The sequence below is a fragment of the Dendropsophus ebraccatus genome, chromosome 8, assembly GCF_027789765.1.
Source record: "Dendropsophus ebraccatus isolate aDenEbr1 chromosome 8, aDenEbr1.pat, whole genome shotgun sequence".
Classification (NCBI taxonomy): Eukaryota; Metazoa; Chordata; class Amphibia; order Anura; family Hylidae; genus Dendropsophus; species Dendropsophus ebraccatus.
In genome coordinates, this window is record NC_091461.1 from 92303894 (window position 1) to 92326896 (window position 23003).

The following is a 23003-nucleotide window of genomic DNA, read 5'->3' on the forward strand; positions in this document are numbered from 1 at the left end:
ATAAATGTCTGCTGACATATATTTTTTCATGTGCCCCAGTTTCAGTGCATACATGCGGAGAATCACCTGAATTGTAGTCTCTATCTGACTACGTTGAGGCCACTGAAGTCAATGAGGCCAATGCCTGTCTGTGCATGTAGACGTCGGCATCAGACTTTGACACTTTTGTCACATACAGGGCTGTGAAAAAGTTTTAGACAGGTGTGGAAAAAATTCAGCAACGTAACAATGCTTTAGAGCAGGGATCGGGAACCTTCGGCCCTCCAGCTGTCCCAGAACTACAATTCCCATCATGCCTGGACAGCCAAAGCTAAAGTTCCCCATCGCTGCTTTAGAGAGTAGAAGAATTAATAGTTTATTTTTATCAATGCGCAAAATGAATGAAGCTCCAGCATCAGGTCTTGTAGACACTTAGGGTATAAACACACACACCGTATAAGCAGCGTATTTACTGCTGCGATACGCAGCAAATACGCAGCAAATTAGATTTAAATAACTGAACACAGCATCAAATCTGCACCATCAAATCTAATGCGTATTTGTTGCGTATCTGCTGCGTATACGGTGTGTGGGTTTGTACCCTTATAATCAGTTTTTAAAGCAACTAGGCAAAAAGATTGTTTCTATCTTGGAGAAGTAACCCCAGATCTTCTGCGGATGACTCTTAATGGGGTTACTCCAGTGGAAAAAAATTCTTTCAGATCAACTGGTGTCAGAAAGGGCCAGAGATGTGTAATTTTCTTCTAGTTAAAAATCTCTAGTCTTCCACTACTTATCAGCTGCTGTATGGCCTGCAGGAAGTGGTGTATTATTTCCAGTCTGACACAGTGCTCTCTGGTTCCACCTCTGTCCATGACAGGAACTGTCCAGAACATCAGGAAATCCCCATAGAAGACCTCTCCTGCTCTCCAGACTGGAAAGAACACCACTTCCTGTAGGATATACAGTACTGGAAGACTGGAAATTGTTTAATAGAAGTCAATTACAGCTCTTTGGCACTTTGTGGAGTACCCCTTTAGATGTTTAGGATTGTTCGCCTATTGCAGAATAAAAAAGGTGGACCCATTCCGATGCTTTCCTGATGTAAGACGCCTCCCCTGATGTCAGATGCCTCTCCTGATGTAAGACGCCTCCCCTGATGTCAGATGCCTCTCCTGATGTCAGATGCCTCCCCTGATGTCAGATGCCTCCCTAATGTCAGATGCCTCCCCTAATGTCAGATGCCTCCCCTGATGTAAGACGCCTCCCCTGATGTAAGACGCCTCCCCTGATGTCAGATGCCTCCCCTGATGTAAGACGCCTCCCCTGATGTCAGATGCTTCCCTAATGTCAGATGCCTCTCCTGATGTCAGATGCCTCTCCTGATGTCAGATACTTCCCTGATGTCAGATGCCTCCCCTGATGTCAGATGCCTCCTTGATGTCAGATACTTCCCTGATGTCAGATACTTTCCTGATGTCAGATGCCTCTCCTGATGTCAGATGCTTTCCTGATGTCAGATGCTTTCCTGATGTCAGACGCCTCCCCTGATGTCAGATTCTTTCCTGATGTCAGATGTCTCCCTGATGTCAGATGCCTCTCCTGATGTCAGATGCTTTCCTGATGTCAGACGCCTCTCCTGATGTCAGACGCCTCTCCTGATGTCAGATGCTTTCCTGATGTCAGATGCTTTCCTGATGTCAGATGCCTCTCCTGATGTCAGATGCTTTCCTGATGTCAGATGCCTCCTGGTTACCAGGTCTCAGATATGGCCAGGAAGAGAGCGCAATGGCCGTCCAGTCCGCTCCCTGGCTGTATCTCCTGATCGGCTAATTCAGACTATGTTAGGGCTAATGCACGTGTCTGTAAAAAATTGTGTGCAGTAGCCCCAAGTCTATGAGGCTATATTGTGAGAATGAGCCAGTGATCGGGACCTAGATTGTGCTGTTGCTGTGTCCCTTCCCTGGCTATATCTCCTGATCACAGCGGGTCTCAAAAGTGAGACCTGGTGCGATCAATAACTCTTGACATGCTTATGGAAGTCTATGGGGAGAATGCAAGCCTTCCTGCGATTTAAAACTGTACATGTATTGAAAAACGCTATGGCAGAAAAAACGTTTGACTATTGCGTTTTTGTTTTTCCCTACTGACTATGGCCCCATTGTTTTTGACCCTAAGTCCATTGGTCCCAGTCTGGCCTTATGTCTGATAACCCGAGATGTTGCACTTGATCTGCTGTCTATTGGTCATCAAACTGTGGTCAGACAGGGACCTGCTGCGAGCGTCCAGATGCGCAGATGTCTACATACTGACACACACGTAACGAGCCGCGCGCCCTCTAGTGGTTAGATCAGGGCGCTAAGAGACCGGCGAATAAGAACTACATTTCCCGGCGTCCGTGATGCTCTAGGAAATGACGTCATCGCGATCCCGCCCCATAACATCCGGCTCCTCTATCTGACGTTTAGCTGGCTGCTGTAGAGGCAGCAGAGCCCCGGTGTCGGGCAGGCGGGGTGCTGGTAGGTGCGGCCTGTCCTGTCACCATCTCTTGCGCTGTGCTCTTTATACATTACCTATACTTTGCTGGCTGTTACTGCTCCAGAAATCCTCATAGACATCATAGCTGGGTGTTGCAGCTCCACTTTTGGGGGTCACATGACTGTCACAGCAGCATGTTCAGTGGTGCAGCTTGATGCCAGGCTGTGATAGTCATTTGACTGCAACTTTGCTGCAACTTAGAGCTTCACTTTTGGTAAAGAGCCCTGTGACTTACAGGGGTTATTGTTAGCTTATAACTGATCACCTGTAGCTGATCGGTGGGGATCTGACTGCAGGGATCCCCACCTGCTGTCAGTACAGGGGTCACTTGCTGCCTTGTCATTTAGGGCCCTATTCCACCGGACAATTATCATTCAGATTATCGTTAAATCGTTCAAATCTAATTCACAATCGTTTGGTTGAATAGCAGTTAACGATTAACTACCGAACGAGAAATCGTTGATCGCTTTATAAGACCTGGACCTATTTTTATCGTTGCTCGTTCGCAAAATGTTCGCAAATCGTTCGCATTGAATAAAAGACGTCGCTCGGTCTTTTACAGTTGATGCAAAGAAATAGTGAAGAAAAAACGATCACAAATACGGTCATAAGTAACGATTATCGGTCCATGGAAATAAATGAACGTTTTCAGATCTTTCGCAATAGCGGTCGTTTGCCATCTTTAATCGTTAAAGATTATGAGAACGATAATCATCCGGTGGAATAGGGCCCTTACTCTCTGTGAGATGGCAGAAATGAACCAAGTACAGAACCTGGGTATCTTTCGATTTGTGAATGTGTCTCAGCAAGTTAATAGTCATACTCACCTGCCCCAATCCCCTCCCATCTGCCATTCTGCTGTTTCCTTTGACAAGTCATCTCAGCAGAATCTGCCTGCTCAGTCTCTCACGAATTGCTGTGGCCACTTGCTGCTGAGATGACTTGGTTACAGGAATCAGTGGGGACCAGGGGTATTGGATCAGCAGCTGGGGGTGATCAGGGCAGGTGAGTATTACTTTATATTTAAAGTGTCCCCAACCTTATGTAAAGAAGTTTTTGTCTTCAGACAGCCCTGTGGAAAGTATGTTGGTGCCTGTCGTAGTGCCTATATGTCAGTAAAATGTCAAAATGGGATATTGTTGAATTCCCGCCCAGTCACGCACGTGTTCCATTGAGTTGAGCTCATTGAACACGTGTGTTATTATGAACACAGTTACCAAAATTTTACATGAAAATGACTCAAATCTCACTCGCTGACTACTTTTGTGCCATAGAAATCAATGCAACCCATGTTTGTCCATGCACTGATTGCTTGGCATCCCATTTTGTATTCATCTGCCGCAGATGTCGCTGAAGTTGTGTACCGAATGAAGTTGTCCGTGATCACGTACTGTTCATCTCTGTTTATAGGCTGCTGACAAAACTCCCCAATTTCCATTGGTGGTTAAGATGGAGGATCCCCTAAAATCTGAAGGTAAGAAAATTTTAGTTTCACTTTTTGTAGGGTAAGTAGCCGGCCTGTAGAGGAAGCAGTGTTCCCATAGAAGTCTGAGGCATTTTACTTACCTGTTTGGTTTTCCTCCTTATGGCAGAGTACAGCCAAGAACAAGCCAGGATTAGTATGATGTGTGATGTGTGACTGTGATTCCCGGTACTGTCAGTTTCAATAGGTTTACATATTTGCAGCGGAAATTTCAATTTTCATTCATTTTCATGTAAAGCCTTATTCCTCTTAACTTGCACATGGCCCAGTGAATACTTTACAGGTCCGTGCTCCGGCCTGCTTCTGTGGCTCACAGCTCCGCTCAGCCAATTAGTCAGGGAGCCAGGAGCCACAGAAGCAGGCCAGAGCGCGGACCGGTAAGTGGCGCTTTACATACTTTTCATTCTGTTGTGAGTATGTAAACCTATTCAAACTGAGAGTACCAGGAGTCAATGTGGATTTCACTGTGAAACTCGCTGTGATTCCGGTATGTGTGAACCCACCCTTAGGTATGTTCACACTGAGTTAATCAGACGGAATTCCGCAGCAGAACTCTCCGCCACGCAATCCTGCCTGTGTATGGGAGAGTGCCTTCATGGTACAAGTGTAACACAACATATTGTTTATGGATCACTTGTATTCATTGTGACCTGTCATGTGGGCTGCAGAACTAGGAAGGTGAAAACAAGAATTGCTGAACATGTATATGATGTCAGCCATAGGAGTACTAGAAATCCTTCCAGTGCACCACAACACTTTTCTCACTGGCATAATGGATAAGTTGACTATTTACCTGTGTTTATAATTGGTAGAGTGGTGACAGGTGACAAAGACGGACATGTCAGAAGTTCCTATGGATATTGGGTTTATCTTTTCTAATTTGCATATTGAGTGGGCGGGACCAGCAGGAGGGGGTAAGTATGAGGTGATCTATCAGGGGGTTGGATGGGTTCTGCCTTGGGTGCGGGGTTGATGGGTTCCCTTTAAGTAAAATAGATTTTAAATAATACCCCCTCCTGTTGAAGGGGGGGAGGGGGAGTTGGGGTTGGCGTTAGTCTGACCTCTTGAAGAGGAGACTGACAGGACTTGCAGTTGCTAAACAGGAGAGCTGGAAAGGAGGACTGGAGTGGTGATTTAACGTGGAATCAGGTAGCGGAGGGGAGGATGAAGTTGTAGAACTTGAAGTAGGTAGAAGCTTGAAAAAAAAAAAAAAAAAAAAAAAAACTTTACTTTTCCCATCTAGGCCCTCAGCAGTCATGTCACTCACATCATTTACATGACACTACAGCCAGTCACTGGCTTTTCCTTGTATACCACCCTGATAGCATAGACTCTCAGCAGTCACTGCTTGCATGTACAGCACGTGATGGTGAGGGCCAATGATTGGGTGTAGTGCTACATGGGCAATGGATGTATGTGACATCATCAGTGCAGGCTGAGTGGGGAACAGACGGGTGGTGGAAGCTTTGCAGGAGTGGCAGTAGATGTAGGGCTGACTATACAACCCCTTTGAAGTAGTAGCACAGTCACATGTTGTGACCAATAGAACAGGTTTCCTGCAATTCTTTTGTCACCGTAGATATGCAGATGAACGAAACGCAAAAGATCCATCGATTTTGGTCGAGTTGTTACTTTGTTCCTGAGCCTCACCTAGAGAAAGGAGATGATAGGTCACCGCCAAAAAGGGCAAAAATATACCTAAAGGAATAAATTTTTTTTAAAAAGTGTATTTTGCCACATCTTTTTTACAGATGAGTCAAGCAAGTCAAATACTCCCGAGAGATCTCCTGCATCACCCAGCCCTCAGTCTTTAACCATGAAAGAGGAGAATGAGGACTCCTTGTCAGATGAGCAGGTAGAATATTATAAGATATATATGGACTAGTTTAAGTTTTTATTATTAAAAATATGGCGATTACTTGACATGCTTTTTGACCTGTAGGCAGCATTTCGAAGTGATGCATATACGCAGACAGACCACATCTTGCCTGACCAGCAAATGAAAGTGGAGGAATTAGAGAAAATACCTATTGATAGCAACGCAGGTGCGTAGAGACCCTTTTATTATCCTCCTGTGACGCTCTTCCTTAATATTTCAGTGTAGTTATGTTTACAAGCCATATTTGTTTAATATATATTCCACAGCAGAATATAAACGTGACCCATTGTTTCCAGTGGCAATAAATAAATTTTTTGCAGCTGAAAATTGACGTCACTTATTGCATGCAGAAAATTTATTGGACAGTCCACATATTTGCAGTCTAGACCATAATATATGTACTTAGGGAATTCTAATCCTTTATTCCCCCATCTCTATCCCACCCTGGGTTACAGGTGCTCTGTGGATATTGTATAATATAATGAACCTCTCTTTCTCTGCAGGACACAATTGTCTGGGATACCAAACTGGTGAGTGATGATCTTCATCTCCATGTTCTAAGCTGTGATCATCGCATGCGGGCTAAACAATATAAAAAAATCTCAGATATTATTTTGTCCGCACGCGATGATCACAATTTTGCCTGCCCACCCCATGTCTCTGAAGGCTACTGCGGTGTGGGCTCTAAGAAGGAGTGCCGGTGAGCAGAAGCCTTCAGCCATCTTCTATTAGCCAAACAACCCCTTTAACTTACTACCACATTAGTTGTAGTTGTGTATCTAGTGTTAGAGTGTGTGGTTCCAGTTATTGAAAAACCTTTTCATATTGAAATGTCCGGTATATTAATGATTATGATTAGAGATGAGCGGTTTTACAGTACAAATAGAGGGGATAGCTTTGTTAGATTGGCAATCGGCTTATCAGCCTGCTGTTTTTGATATCCATGCTGCCTTGTGCTGTTGTGCACTTGAATACACAGACAGGACCCATGAAGAGTAAGCAGATCCTTCCCAAAGAGGAGGACAACACCCATCATGTTGGTGTTCTGCTCCTCCTAAGGGGTCAAGAGGGGATTCTGTGCACAGCATAACAACTGCCTGGCTGGCAAACTGAACCGGCTCAACAGCATCAGTTCAGACATCTGTCACTGCGTTATCGGGACCCGATCACATGTGCCGACAGGCGGGGGTAAGCTCCGTCCTGTCGGATGGGCGATCCATGTATAGAGTCTGCTCTCAGGCAGGCTCTATACATATATCGCCGATAACACTGATCTATGCTATGCTTTGGCATAGCATAGACCAGTATATGCAATCTAATGCTTGCATCTTTTTCAGTAAATAAGTGTTAAAAAAATTTTAAAAGTGTAATAAAAAAAGTTTTGAAAAGTATTAAAAAAAAACCTCTTATAAACCCCCTACCAATAAAAGTTAAAAGGCCCCCTTGGCCATTATAAAAATATAAATAAATAAACATATTACATATCTGCTGAACGGCGTAAACGGAAAAAAGAAAAAACGCACCAGGATTGCTGATTTTATTAAATTATCACCAAAACATTAAAGAGAGATCAAAATTTTTCTGTTACACCAATATAATATTAATAAAATCTAGAGATCATGGCGCAAAAAATTACACCTCAACCAGCCCTGTAGGTGGAAAAATAAAAGCGCTACGGCTCTTAGAAGGCGGGGAGGAACATTGCATTAATTTGACCCGGACTTTTGTGCATCAAAGGGCTCTGTCTTGAAGGGGATAGTGAAGGTATTCCCAGTTCTAAACAGTGGTACCTGAAGACCTCTGATATCTTTCAGCTAAACATTAGGTCAGCGACTGTTTGCTCATTATTGGAACAAAACTGGTGGAGCCAAGTTCAAGTACCAAAACTTTATGGCCGCATTCACACGTTCTGTGTTCTGAACTGAGCCCCCACAACCATACCTGGGCAGCATCTGTGATAAGATGCTGGGAGTGGGGGAACTGTATGACTATGCACCGTGCTGTAATCACATCGCAGCGTGGCTCCTTCATTGCGACGCATATACATACAGTTTCCCCGCTCCCAGCACCTTATCACAGATGCTGCCCCGGTGGGGAGGACTCCGTTACATGAATTCCACGTCCGTGTTCTGTGTGGAACACAGAATGTGTGAATGCGGCCTAAGGAAAATTGTGGTTCGAGAACCAAATGTTTCGAACACTGAGGTGTTTGAGAATGAAGGTATCACTGTACATAAAAAAACTTATGTAGTGGATTTATCAATACCTTAGTTTTGGGAATCGTTTTGGAACAGCTGGCGAGCTGCAGGTACCCACATCCTGCTATACAGGTACCCACATCATCCTGAGCCCCTATAAAAACAACATATGAACTAATTTTCCTCTTTCTTTTAAGGTATCTTACCTGTAGAGGAAGAACCCCCTAAAAATGTATACCGTCCACCACCGAAGCCCCGGCAGAAGTCCTGCGAAACGGATGAATATGGACAGTCTGCAACCACGGCCAAACAGTTTATCTGTACGGAGTGCGGGAAAGGGTTCAGTCTTTATTCCTATCTCACCAAGCATCAGAGGTCTCATTCTGGGGAGAAACCGTTTTGCTGCACCCTATGTGGTAAATGTTTTGCTTACAAACCAAGTCTTGTTACCCATCAGCGAGTTCACACTGGAGAGAAGCCTTTTTCTTGTACTCAATGTGGAAAACTCTTTGTCAGCAAGTTTAACCTCAAAGCACATGAGAAAGTTCACACGGGGGAGAAGCCCGTCGAATGTCCAGCCTGCGGAAGATGTTTTAGTAACAATCCAGCCCTAGTTAAACATCTCAGAATACACACAGGAGAGAAGCCTTTCGCTTGTATTGAGTGTGGGAAAGTCTTTGCCAGTCGCTCTTGTCTCAATGCCCACCTGGTCCTCCACACAGGTGAAAGGCCGTATGTCTGCGCCGAATGTGGGAAAGCCTTTGCCAACCAATCCAACCTTATTTCCCATCGGATAATACACACAGGACAAAAACCCTATGTATGCCCAGTATGTGGACGGGGCTTTGCCAACCAATCCAATCTGGCGAAACACAAGTTGACTCACACGGACGACAAGCCGTTCGTGTGTATAGAATGTGGCAATGTTTTCTCCAGAAAAGACGGCCTTTCTAAACATTACGAAAGGATACACAAAAAGAAACTGGAATATTGATTGATCTGCACAGTCCATCATGGTTTAAGGATCTGCTCTTGGGGATAAAATATTTAATCATCTGCATTAACGTAGGAGAAAATAAAGGATTGAAGATAAATATATAGTTACGTATATATTTTATTGGAATGGGACATTTTCAGATTTCTATGTATCAATCATGGGAGTTCATCCAAAGGAAAAGCTAAAAGGAATAATCACAATGATTAATAAGTCTTTTCAAGGCCACCAACATAACACGCATATGTTTTAAGTCATGGTGGCAGTACTACTATGTGTGATGACTTATTTCTATCGGGCAGGTTTTAAGATTTACAATGTACAGTATATAGAAAACATATATATAAAATAAAATATGTATTCCATTGTGTTTTGTATGCTACATATATAGTGTTTTTAATCTATTGTTTATTAATAAAAAGAGAAGGTTACATATATAAAGGATTGCAGTAGACCGTAAAGTGTTAAAACTGAATATGTAAATTATGGCTAAATGTCCTTGTAGACATGAAATGGTACAAGCCCTGCATCACGAAAATATAAACTGAAAAAAGAAGTTTGATCGGGATATGGTTCCCAGCTGCACAGTATAGATCTACTGTGCAGCTCCCCAAGGCTGCCGTCTGCAGCAGTAGCTTTACATGGGGGGAAAAGGAAGTAAAAATCAGGCGCACAAGGCTGGGAGGGGCTTCGGTGGCAACTAGTCATCTGGGCGGGGAGCCATCCGTGACAAGTTCTCTGCCTATCAGTGTGCTCTGCAGGGATGATTGACAGGCACAGAGGCCACTAATCGGTCTCTGCCTGTCAATAATTCCCGCACTGTGCGCTGACAGCCATGACTACCTTTTCCCCTGTGTAAAGCTACTGTTGCAGCAGCTGGTGTGCTCAGGGAGCTGCACAGTAGATCTAGACTGTGCATCTGGGAACCATATCAGCACAATTGTACTGATTGGTTCCCTTTTTAAAGTGGTATTTCTATTTGAATTAATATAGTAAAACGTGTAGGGCTCATTAAGGTAAATATTTTTGTACATACATTTAGAAAACTTGCCTCCTCCTGATATGCTGCGGTTTCCCTCCTATTGACGGTTCGTTGTCAGTCTAAGTTACCGACCATTGCTCTGCTCTAAAAACAGATGCTAGCTATTCTGAGATTGCTTCTTCATGACATATTGTACTTTATGTTAATGTCAAAATTTGTTCACAAGCTTTTTTTTTTCTTTTTTTTTTAAATGAAAAACCTCAAAATATACTTTTTTTTTTTTTTTTTCTTCATCTTACGCTATCCAGCGTGCAGTAAAAATAACATAGAAAAAGTATTCTGTGGGCTTTTCTAATGTTTTACTTATTTTTTTCTTCACACCCTATTGGTGTAGAAGGTGTATTGGTGTAATTTTTTTTAATCAACTTTTTATGTTTTTTTTTTTCTTATTTATTTTTTTTACAAATGTCCCATATTTTACAAATGGCCCATATCTATACATATATTTATTACATAGCAGTAGTAGTTTTATGTCTCAACATTCACATGGTGCTTCATGCAGTAGTAAAGCCGTATGTCATCTGTGGGAAAGGCCTCTCTAGCCAGTCCATATTTGTTTCTTTTATTAGTAACATTGTTTTCTAGATCAGTCGCATTGATCACTTTTTATAAAAAAGTTTTATACATAAAATGTAATTTTTTAAAAAAGCAATCACTGTGTTTTTTAACCACTTTTTGTTCACGCCATTCACCATGCGGGAAAAATATAGTTTTATTTTAACCCCTTCGGGACCAGGCCCATTTTCGTTTTTGCGTTTTTGTTTTTTCCTCCTTGTGCTTAAAAGGCCATAGCACTTGCATTTTTACACCTAGAAACCCACATGAGCCCTTATTTTTTGCGTCACTAATTGTACTTTGCAATGACAGGCTGAATTTTTGCATAAAGTACACTGCGAAACCAGGAAAAAATTCAACGTGTGGTGAAATTGAAAAAAAAAAACGCATTTCTTTTATTTGGGGGGAATGTGTTTTTACACCATTTGCCCTGGGGTAAAACTGACTTGTTATGCATGTTCCTCAAGTCGTTACGTTTAAAACGATATATAACATGTATATCTTATATTGTATCTGATGGCCTGTAAAAAATTCAAACCATTGTTAACAAATATACATTCCTTAAAATCGCTCCATTCCCAGGCTTATAGCGCTTTTATCCTTTGGTCTATGGGGCTGTGTCAGGTGTCATTTTTTGCGCCATGATGTGTTCTTTCTATCGGTACCTTGATTGCGCATATGCGACTTTTTGATCGCTTTTTATTACATTTTTTTCTGGATTTGATGCGACCAAAAATGCGCAATTTTGCACTTTGGGATTTTTTGTCGCTTACGCTGTTTACCGCGCGAGATCAGGAATGTGATTAATAGTTCGGGCGATTACGCACGTGGTGAAACCAAACATGTTTATTTATTTGTTTACTTTTATTTATAACCTGGGAAAAGGGTGATTCGGACTTTTATTAGCTTTTTACTAATGACAACACTTTTTTTTTTTTTACACATATACTAGAAGCCCCCCATGGGGGACTTCTAGTATATACACTTTGATCTCTCATTGAGATCTTTGCTGTATAGATAGACAGCAAAGATCAATAAAATCGGCACTCGTTTGCTTTCGGCTGCTGCAGCCGAATACAAACGAGGGACGAGTCCCCGGCCGGCATCAGACAGGGAGATCGCTCCTCCGTGACAACGTCCCGGAGGAGCGATCTCCGCCACTAGACACCAGGGAAATGCTGTATCCGGTAATCGGATGCAGCTGTCATGTTTGACAGCTGCATCTGATTACTGTATTAGCGGGCACGGCGATCGGACCATGCCCGCTAATACCGGCGGTCCCGGGCTACAAGCGGCACCCGGGACCGCCGCCGTTCAGTGCAGGGTCGCCGCGCGGCCCTGCTCTGAACGCCCGCACCCGGACATACAGTTACGTCCTCGAGCGGGAAAGGGTTAATAGATCAGACATTTATGCATGCTACGGTCTATTATATGTTAATTATCGTTATTATTTTTTGTGTTTTATGTATAAAATGGTAAGGGGGGGAGAAGCTTTGGGGCCTTTTTTTTTTTTTTCCTTTTTATACACTTTTTAAGTCCCCTTAGGGAACTTTTACATAGATACATTTGATTGCTATAGCATAGCAGGGATCAGTGTAATTTGTAATCTTCTGCTAATCTATCAGCAGACTGAACATTAGACTTCATGGAGGAAGGTAAGGGACCTCCGGCAGTCAGGCAGTGCGATCGGGACCTCCACAGACACGCTGCGGAGATGCTCCTGTCACTTACACTTAAATGCCGCAATCATGGCGGCCCGCACCTGCTATGGAGCGAGCTCGGCTCCTGAGCCCGTTCCATTGCCAGGGACCCCGGCAGGACATACATTTCCATCCTTCTGGGACAAGGCCCAGGCTGCGGGGGTGTAAATGTATGCCCGTGGTCGTTAAAGAGAACCTATCACCTAAAACTAACTATCCCTATTATCAATGTGCATCTCTCCCTAAGTCTATCTATGAAGATACAGACTGCCTTTGCAGTCTGTATCTTATACTTTACCCAATTCTTTTTTTCCCCGCACGAAGGCCGGGCGCCGCCATCTTGATGACGTCACTTTGCGTTCCACCGCTGGAACGCAAGTGACGTCATCAAGATGGCGGTGCCGGCCTTCGTGCAGCGGACAAGAGGATCTGCAAAGGCAGTCTGTATCTTCATGGGGGCTGGGTTCACACTATGTATATTTCAGGCAGTATTTGGTCCTCATGTCAGGTCCTCATAGCAACCAAAACCAGGAGTGGATTGAAAACCCAGAAAGGATCTGTTCACACAATGTTGAAATTGAGTGGATGGCCGCCATATAACGGTAAATAACTTCCATTATTTCAATATAACAGCCGTTGTTTTAAAATAACAGCAAATATTTGCCATTATATGGCGGCCATCCACTCAATTACAACATTATGTGAACATAGCCTTTCTGTGTTTTTAATCCACTCCTGGTTTTGGTTGCTATACAGCCTCAAACATACAGCCTCAAATATACGTAGTGTGAACCCAGCCAAATTATTTGTCTGTATACAAAGATACAGACTGCCTTTGCAGTCTGTATCTTATACTTTACCTGATCCTCTTGTCCGCTGCAGCAAGGCCGACGCCGCCAACCTGATTACATTACTTGCGTTCCTGCGGTGGAACGCAAAGTGACGTCACCAAGATGGCGGCGCCGGCCTTGCTGCAGCGGACAAGAGGATCAGGTAAAGTATAAGATACAGACTGCAAAGGCAGTCTGTATCTTCATTTTGTCTATTTATCTTATACTTTACCTGATCCTCTTGTACGAGCCGGGCGCTGCCATCTTGATTACGTTACTTGCGTTCCACCGCTGGAACGCAAATGACGTAATCAAGATGGCGGCCCCCTGGCCTTGCTGCCGCTGTGCATGACGGGAGCTTCCTGTCTCGCGCCGGCTCTTTTGAAAAGAGCCGGCCCGAGACAGGAAAGTATAAAGTGAATACATTAAAAACGCAGCAAAAAAAATAATTAAATATATTTACAAAGTTTAATAAAATGATATTTTACATATAATTAGGGGAAATTTTTTTTTTTTTCCCTCCAGGATTGGTTCTCTTTAATGAGTTCCCAGTAAGAATTCTGTTGCTTAAAGAAAATAATAGCAAATAAAGGTTGTGAATTTCTATAATTCAAAGTGGGAAAGTGGAAGAGTAAAAATATTCACACCCTCGCAAATAAACAGGGCAAATTTGTGATTTAATGATTGTGTATGAAATAATGTTAAAAAAAATTAAACATTAGATTTGTATTTTCACACACGTGTTTGGAGGAGGAGCTACAAGATACTCCATACCTCTAAAAAAAAGAAAAAAACAAAACAAAAAACAATGGGGGGAGATTTATCAAACATGGTGTACAGTGAAACTGGCTCGGTTGTCCCTAGCAACCAATCAGATTCCACCTTTCATTCCTTACAGAGTTTGGAAAATGAAAGGTGGAATCTGATTGGTTGCTAGGGGCGACTGAACCAGTTTCACTTTACACCATGTTTGATAAATCTCTCCCAGCAACCACCACAATGATTGTACATAAGGACCAGCTGTTGCAAAACTACAATTCCCATGATGTCTGGACAGCTGAAGCTTTAGCCTTGTAGTTGTACAACAGCTGGAGGGCCTCAGTATGACACCTGTGGTCTAGCAGGACCCATGGTTTGGGTTTGCAAAATCCTGAATGCTTGGAATTTGACTCCTAGTGGCTGGAGCAGATGGAAGCTGCCCTAGCGTTTCCTGGAAACCATGGATACAACCTATTTGGGGCACAGCCAGCTTGCAGTCAGCCGTCTGGAGCAGCAGCTCATGAATATTACAGACTACAGAGCGCATGCACATGATCTGTACTCACGGCTAATGAGTGCACACAGCTATTCTGGCACTTAATGTAATGCTGGGGCAGTGGGAAAATAGAAAAAGAAAAAAAACAATTATGCTTACCTACACCTGGCGTCGCTCCTGCTCCTCTGCTTTTAGTCCCCTGATGCTCATCTCCTAAGCCGCCTTCTCAGAGGAGTGATTGGCGCAGGACCTGCCGTTCAGCCAATCACTGACTGATATGGTGTCTTGTCTTGGCCAGTGATTGGCTGAACGGGCAGCTTCTGCTCTGAGGGCTTTTCCTGCAAGCAGAACAGATACCAGCAGTGAGGGACTCGGTAGGTAAGTATATGTAATTTTTACATATACTGCGCCCCCTGCTGGTATAACGACCAACGTCACTTTTTTTTTTGAGAAATTGAAGCCTGCCTGATCTACTAACTTGAGGGAAAAAATGTACATTAGGAATTTACCTAACAATAGTTTTTGGCTGGAGTTGTCCTTTAAGTATTTTTAGACCAAGCTTCATTACTGAGATCACATACTGCAGGGCTTAAGTGCAATGTGTTACGTCTGACAATGTCACACTGACAGGCAGGCCTATTACACTCTATGGCAGGGCCCATTATAGTCTATGGCAGGGCCCATTATACTCTATGGCAGGACCCATTATACTCTATGGCAGGGCCCATTATACTCTATGGCAGGGCCTATTATACTCTATGGCAGGGCCCATAATGCTCTATGGCAGGGCCTATTACACTCTATGGCAGGGCCCATTATACTCTGTGGCAGGGCCCATTATACTCTGTGGCAGGACCCATTATACTCTGTGGCAGGGCCCATTATACTCTGTGGCAGGGCCTATTATACTCTGTGGCAGGGCCCATTATACTCTGTGGCAGGGCCCATTATACTCTGTGGCAGGACCCATTATACTCTGTGGCAGGGCCCATTATACTCTGTGGCAGGGCCCATTATACTCTATGGCAGGGCCCATTATATTCTATGGCAGGACCTATTATACTCTATGGCAGGGCCCATTATACTCTATGGCAGGGCCCATTATACTCTATGGCAGGGCCCATTATACTCTATGGCAGGGCCCATTATACTCTGTGGCAGGACCCATTATACTCTGTGGCAGGGCCCATTATACTCTGTGGCAGGGCCCATTATACTCTGTGGCAGGACCCATTATACTCTGTGGCAGGGCCCATTATACTCTGTGGCAGGGCCTATTATACTCTGTGGCAGGGCCCATTATACTCTGTGGCAGGGCCCATTATACTCTGTGGCAGGGCCCATTATACTCTATGGCAGGGCCCATTATATTCTATGGCAGGACCTATTATACTCTATGGCAGGGCCCATTATACTCTATGGCAGGGCCCATTATACTCTATGGCAGGACCCATTATACTCTGTGGCAGGACCCATTATACTCTGTGGCAGGGCCCATTATACTCTGTGGCAGGGCCTATTATACTCTGTGGCAGGGCCCATTATACTCTGTGGCAGGGCCCATTATACTCTGTGGCAGGGCCCATTATACTCTGTGGCAGGGCCCATTATACTCTATGGCAGGGCCCATTATACTCTATGGCAAGACCCATTATACTCTATGGCAGGGCCCATTATACTCTATGGCAGGGCCCATTATACTCTATGGCAGGGCCCATTATACTCTATGGCAGGGCCCATTATACTCTATGGCAGTACCCATTATACTCTATGGCAGGGCCCATTATACTCTGTGACAGGGCCCATTATACTCTGTGGCAGGGCCCATTATACTCTGTGGCAGGGCCCGTTATACTCTGTGGCAGGGCCTGTTATACTCTATGGCAGGACCCGTTATACTCTATGGCAGGGCCCGTTATACTCTATGGCAGGGCCCGTTATACTCTATGGCAGGGCCCTTTATACTCTATGGCAGGGCCCGTTATACTCTATGGCAGGGCCCATTATACTCTATGGCAGGACCCATTATACTCTATGGCAGGGCCCATAATACTCTATGGCAAGGCCCTTTATACTCTATGGCAGGGCCCATTATACTCTATGGCAGGGCCCATTATACTCTATGGCAGGGCCTTATTGGCTTATGTTTGGTGCAGACTGCAGGTGTTTGCACACTGGAGAACATTGTAGCTGATATCTAAGCCAAACAAACTGGCACAGATTTCAAGTAAACAAATACAAAGTGAAATATTATAGGTAAAAAGGCATCAGAATGCTGTGTGTGAATCCAGCCTAATGTTGTACCGTGACGTTATTCATAAACAACAGCCTCAGCTCAATAAAGGATGAAACAAACATTATTATGTACAGAGAGGATACAGACGTCTTCCCTCAGCCGGCAGCCCTGTCACCAGGGGGCGGAGCTTAGCGAGGACGCGGTACGGTCATGCGCAGAAAGCGTAGGGGGGCGTGTCTGCACTAGTAATTACAGACTCTGTACACATTGAGGACTACTATTCCCATGATCCTTCACTTGCGGGATGCAATTGATGACGCCAAAACCGTGGTGACACACTACTCAGCAGAGTGAACGGGGACTGTGGCAGACAGGGTGAGGAATAAACCACTGTGCTGTGCGACAGGGGGGGAGCAATAATGGGCACAATGCTGGGTGTACAGGAATGGAGAAGACGGAGGAATAGGGGCACGGTGCCGGCTGTATACAGAGGAATAGGGGCACGGTGCCGGCTGTATACAGAGTGGGGGGGCACAGTGCCGGCTGTATACAGAGGAATAGGGGCACGGTGCCGGCTGTATACAGAGGAATAGGGGCACGGTGCCGGCTGTATACTGAGGAATAGGGGCACGGTGCCGGCTGTATACGGAGGAATAGGGGCACGGTGCCGGCTGTATACGGAGGAATAGGGGCACGGTGCCGGCTGTATACAGAGGAATAGGGGCACGGTGCCGGCTGTATACAGAGGAATAGGGGCACGGTGCCGGCTGTATACAGAGGGATAGGGGCACGGTGCCGGCTGTATACTGAGGAATAGGGGCACGGTGCCGGCTGTATAGAGAGGAATAGGGGCACGGTGCCGGCTGTATACGGAGAAATAGGGGCACGGTGCCGGCTGTATACGGAGAAATAGGGGCACGGTGCCGGCTGTATACGGAGGAATAGGGGCACGGTGCCGGCTGTATACTGAGGAATAGGGGCACGGTGCCGGCTGTATACAGAGGGATAGGGACACGGTGCCGGCTGTATACAGAGGAATAGGGGCACGGTGCCGGCTGTATACAGAGGAATAGGGGCACGGTGGCGGCTGTATACAGAGGAATAGGGGCACGGTGGCGGCTGTATACTGAGGAATAGGGGCACGGTGGCGGCTGTATACTGAGGAATAGGGGCACGGTGCCGGCTGTATACAGAGGAATAGGGGCACGGTGCCGGCTGTATACAGAGTGGGGGGGACACGGTGCCGGCTGTATACAGAGGAATAGGGGCACGGTGCCGGCTGTATACAGAGGAATAGGGGCACGGTGCCGGCTGTATACAGAGTGGGGGGGACACGGTGCCGGCTGTATACAGAGGAATAGGGGCACGGTGCCGGCTGTATACAGAGGAATAGGGGCACGGTGCCGGCTGTATACTGAGGAATAGGGGCACGGTGCCGGCTGTATACTGAGGAATAGGGGCACGGTGGCGGCTGTATACAGAGGAATAGGGGCACGGTGGCGGCTGTATACTGAGGAATAGGGGCACGGTGGCGGCTGTATACTGAGGAATAGGGGCACGGTGCCGGCTGTATACTGAGGAATAGGGGCACGGTGCCGGCTGTATACTGAGGAATAGGGGCACGGTGCCGGCTGTATACTGAGGAATAGGGGCACGGTGCCGGCTGTATACTGAGGAATAGGGGCACGGTGCCGGCTGTATACTGAGGAATAGGGGCACGGTGCCGGCTGTATACTGAGGAATAGGGGCACGGTGCCGGCTGTATACTGAGGAATAGGGGCACGGTGCCGGCTGTATACTGAGGAATAGGGGCACGGTGCCGGCTGTATACTGAGGAATAGGGGCACGGTGCCGGCTGTATACTGAGGAATAGGGGCACGGTGCCGGCTGTATACTGAGGAATAGGGGCACGGTGCCGGCTGTATACTGAGGAATAGGGGCACGGTGCCGGCTGTATACTGAGGAATAGGGGCACGGTGCCGGCTGTATACAGAGGAATAGGGGCACGGTGCCGGCTGTATACTGAGGAATAGGGGCACGGTGCCGGCTGTATACTGAGGAATAGGGGCACAGGGCTGAGCATACAGGAAAATAGTAGTGGGTTTCATTGTAGTTATATGTGAAAGGAGTGATGGGCATGGTTCTGGGTTTACATGGTAGAAGTAGTGGGCACCATTGAGGGTGTAGTATTCTGTTTTTGAGTGTTAACACATACTTCAAATACAGGAATGGAATAGTGGTGGGTGGACAGGGGAGGAATAATGGGCGCAATGCTGGGTGTACTTGGTAGAAGTAATGGGCACGGTCCAGTAGCAGATGCTGTGGTGGGCATGGTGCTGTGCGTAGAGGATAGAAGGAAGATTGTCAGGTGTATGATGAAAGGAAAGTGGGAACAGACATGGCTGTATAATAATGATGTAGTGGGCATAAAATTCAATAGCAATTGGGTAGAAGGCCTATAGGTTGCTGTACAGGACTAATGACTGGGAGGGGGTAAAGGGTACATTTATATGATTTACATGCTCTGACACTTCTCTATATGTTATGTTTGTGCCTGTACACAGGTCACAGGACCTGCGCTGAAGATGATGATGGAGGAACATCAGGAGTCAGTGGGTAAGAGGCCCCCTTTAGTAATAGATCAGTTAGGGTCTATTACTATTATGCTATTTTACCACAATTTTTCAAGTTGCAGTAAATAAGTTCCATTCAGTTAAAATTTTGCCCAAATCACTGAGAAATTGCACAATGTGTGAACACAGCATAGGATGAGCATCTCTGCTGGATTTAAAAAAATAAAAAGTAACTTGATTGCCGAGCTTAACAAAAGCCCCTGGAGCCATGCATACTTGGCGTGCTGCGTTCATCAGACCAGACAGAAAAGATATTAATGTCTATTGTCATCAATAGTGTTGAGCGGACTCAATGCTATTCGGAGAACGTTGCCAAATCCGAACAGTTCGGCAAGACCACAAGTCCGCTTAACACTAGTAAATGATAATTCTCCTGAAAAATCATACATGTGACTTTTGGGTGTGTTCCCTCCAGATGTATCCAAGAAAAGGTGCCTTGGTTTTAGAAATCCACAGGAAAACTATCATTTCCCACAGGAACATCAGGTAGATGGAATACATGATCAATGACATCATTATATACTTTTAGAAACTTGCTCTATATTTGGTAAATACACCATAATTAAAGTTTTTCTTGTTGTTGTTACCTTTTAGGGTAGAAACATGAACGCCATTAAAGCTGAACGTGTATATGAGAATGAGATGACGCTTCAGAAATGTAAAAAGGACAGGACACCTGGGGACATTACACTCGGTGAGGAATTCCTTTCTGGCTTCCATTTTTTTTTCTAAAACTGCCCCTGTTCTTCCTCTAATAATTGGTCACTTTTGTTTGAAGCAACTTTCCTAACATGATTGCTAACATTTTTTTTTAATAACTCATTTAATTTACCAAACATGCCCTAGTCCATACCCCCAAAACAGCCCTAAAGTATTGTCCCCTCAGAATCTTCTTTCCCTGCAATCTTCTGTCCACTAATTGTTGTTAGGGGAAATCTGTCCCAAGTAACAGCCTCAGCAAGAAATATTACAGTGCGTGGGGGTGGGGCCTAGACTCTGGTATGTTCAAGAGAGGCAGAGAGCACCTGCAATTCTAACAATCCAGAGGATCTGCACTGTCTGTGCAATAAATCAAGGCTTGCCCCTCTTCGCAGCAGCAGGGTTTAGTGTAACCCTTTTCTTGCTGTGCTGCAGTTTTTCCTTTCAGTTCACACAGCACCTTAGGAAGCCAGTGGATCAGTAACCCCTACTTCCCCTACATGCCATCTATGGCAATGTGCTTGGTAATCCCCCAGCACAATGACAGCCTGTTAGTACTTAGACTAATAATCTCCTTGCTGTTCTGTTGTTTCATTGGTGTGTCTGCTTACACAGCAGCTTGCATATTGGAGAGCAATGTGTGTGATTGGCTAAAAAAAAAGTAAGGCAGTACCTAAGTGTGTACTACTGACAAAAAGCTTAAAGGGGTATTCCTCCCCAAAATCTTTTTTACAGCGTTTTGGAGTGGTTTCTGGTAACTCAACTTCTCTCTATGCACAAAATGAGTTAAACACCGTCCACCCCGACACTCTCCTTCCTCCTGGCCCCCACCTTCAGAGTCGGGATCACGTGTGCTCTCTTGACAGATGACAGACAGGTTGACAGGCCATTTCCCTCCATGCTGCAATAGCACCCTCCCCCCGTTCAAACATGAGGTCGGCTCCCTTCCATGTTGCTTCCCCTGCTCTCCCTGCTGGTCGCATGCTCCCCAGCACATATAGTAAGCTGTCTCCGTCCCTGCAGCTGCCCCTGCTCTCCCACCTGAAAACATCCCCCCATGAACAGACAGTGAGCCGACTCTCTCCCTGCCGAGAGATCGCATCCCCCCCCCCCACATACACAGTAAGTCTGCTCTGCTCCTGCTCTCTCCCAGCTGATCTATCTTCTCACCCCTTCCCACATACACACACACTAAGCCGACTCCCTCCCTGCCGAGATCGCATCCCCCTTCCCCCACACACACGCAGCCGGCTCTGCCCCTGCTGCGTTCAGCTAGTCAGCTCTTCTACATCACACAAGGATGACAGCCTGCTGCGATCGGCACTCTGACACAAATGATACTCAGCTCAGCTACATCACGCAAGGAGAACATTCTTGTGTGTACATTGCTAATGATGTAGCAGAGCTGAGTATCAAGTGTAGCTGAGAGCCGATCGCAGCAGGGGGGAGCTGGCTTACTGTAACTGTACTGTACTAGCCACAGCCCCTTCACTTCAGCCATCTGCCCCCAAACCACCCACCACCCAACACTTCATTGGCTCCCCCTCCCCAATGTGGCCCACTTCTTCCACTAGCACTGCTCCATATGAAGAACTACAACTCCCAGCATAGTGTTGGCAGTTGTAGTTCTCCATCAACAATCAAGCTGTAGCTGTGATAAGCTCTCTGCTGAGTACTGCAGAGAACTATATAATTATCAGCTTTGCTACATCACGGACCAATCAGGGAGATGCATGATGGGAAACGTAGTTTCCTATCTTGGATATAGATTGGCTTTTAGAAAAACTTTTTCTCAGGAATGGCAGCAGCTACAAAGACAGGAGACGGCTCAAAATACTCAGGAGGACTTGGTGGGTAAGACCAGCTAGGGTTTTGGACCAGTTTGGGAGTATTTCATTTTTTTAGCTCTTGGGGGGGGGGGGGGGGGAAATACCCCTTTAACTCTGGTCCTAAAAAGGAGAGAATGAGAATCAGCTGAGCACAATGATAGTCCCCAAAAAGGTATTGTCAATCCAATCTGTTCCTTCACTGCCCGTGCTATGTAAACATAAGATCACATTACCTACTGTTAGCAGTTGCCATTTCCATTTGTCTCTATAGAGTTTTCCTTCCATCAAGAAGTCCTGAGGTGACTTTCCGCCCATTGAAAGGATCAGACTTTGCTTATCAGAGGTTACTTATATTTACAGTGTGTGTTTTCTACAGATGTGCCCAGCAAAAAGTGTCTCTCCTCTGAAAATCCACAGAAATACCTTCAGATCCCACAGGAGCATCAGGTAAGTGGAATTAAGGATCTATAACCCAGTTTTAAATTGACTGTACTCACAGGGGGCACTTACTAAGCCATATGCACCCCTGGTAAACATGTCTTATACATTTTTGTGTGTTTTAGACACTTTTTGCACCTTACTCCACAAGTGGGTGTGGAGCAAATAAATTAAACCAATGACTATTGTCAGGATGCAACAAATGTAACCAGAACGCTAGTGCAGCTTAGTAAATCTGCCCCATTATATTCTATAAATCCACCAATGTTTAAAACAAATGTTGTTGTCTGCTTTTAGAGTAGAAACTCTGTTAAAACTGAATTTGTAGAGGTTGTGAAGCCTGTGAAAGACATACCAGGTAAGTAGTAACTATAAGAACATTTAGTATGATTTTTGTCTTACCTTATGTCATCACAAGTTCTGTTTATACAGACCATGTGTATGTTTTCCACAGATGCATCCGCTACGATAAAAACACCACAGAGGTCTCCCTGTCCTAAAAAGACTCAAAGAATGAGAAAACCTATAAAGGTATAGATGTATTTCTTAGTTTTAATTTAAAAAAAATCTTAATGGAGTTATCCAGTGTAACAAAAACATGCCCACTTTATTCCAGAGACAGCACCACTCTTGTACTCTTGTCTCCAATTTGGGTGCAGGTTTTGCAACTCGGTTCTTTTAAAGTGAACGGAGCTTAATTGCAAACCACACCTGA

General features: G+C 45.2%; 1 protein-coding gene across 1 annotated transcript in view; it reads left to right on the top strand.

Moving 5' to 3' along the window:
- LOC138800075 (zinc finger protein 585A-like) overlaps positions 1–23003 on the top strand; it is a 63877-nt gene that overhangs the window by 32864 nt on the left and 8010 nt on the right. Inside the window, exons 6-16 of the mRNA XM_069981881.1 lie at positions 3928–3991; positions 5752–5855; positions 5943–6045; positions 6383–6409; positions 8275–9068; positions 19254–19305; positions 19738–19808; positions 19917–20016; positions 22227–22297; positions 22586–22646; positions 22743–22819. Coding sequence (XP_069837982.1) covers positions 3928–3991; positions 5752–5855; positions 5943–6045; positions 6383–6409; positions 8275–9068; positions 19254–19305; positions 19738–19808; positions 19917–20016; positions 22227–22297; positions 22586–22646; positions 22743–22819 — 1524 coding nt within the window. The remainder of the gene's footprint in view (positions 1–3927; positions 3992–5751; positions 5856–5942; positions 6046–6382; positions 6410–8274; positions 9069–19253; positions 19306–19737; positions 19809–19916; positions 20017–22226; positions 22298–22585; positions 22647–22742; positions 22820–23003) is intronic.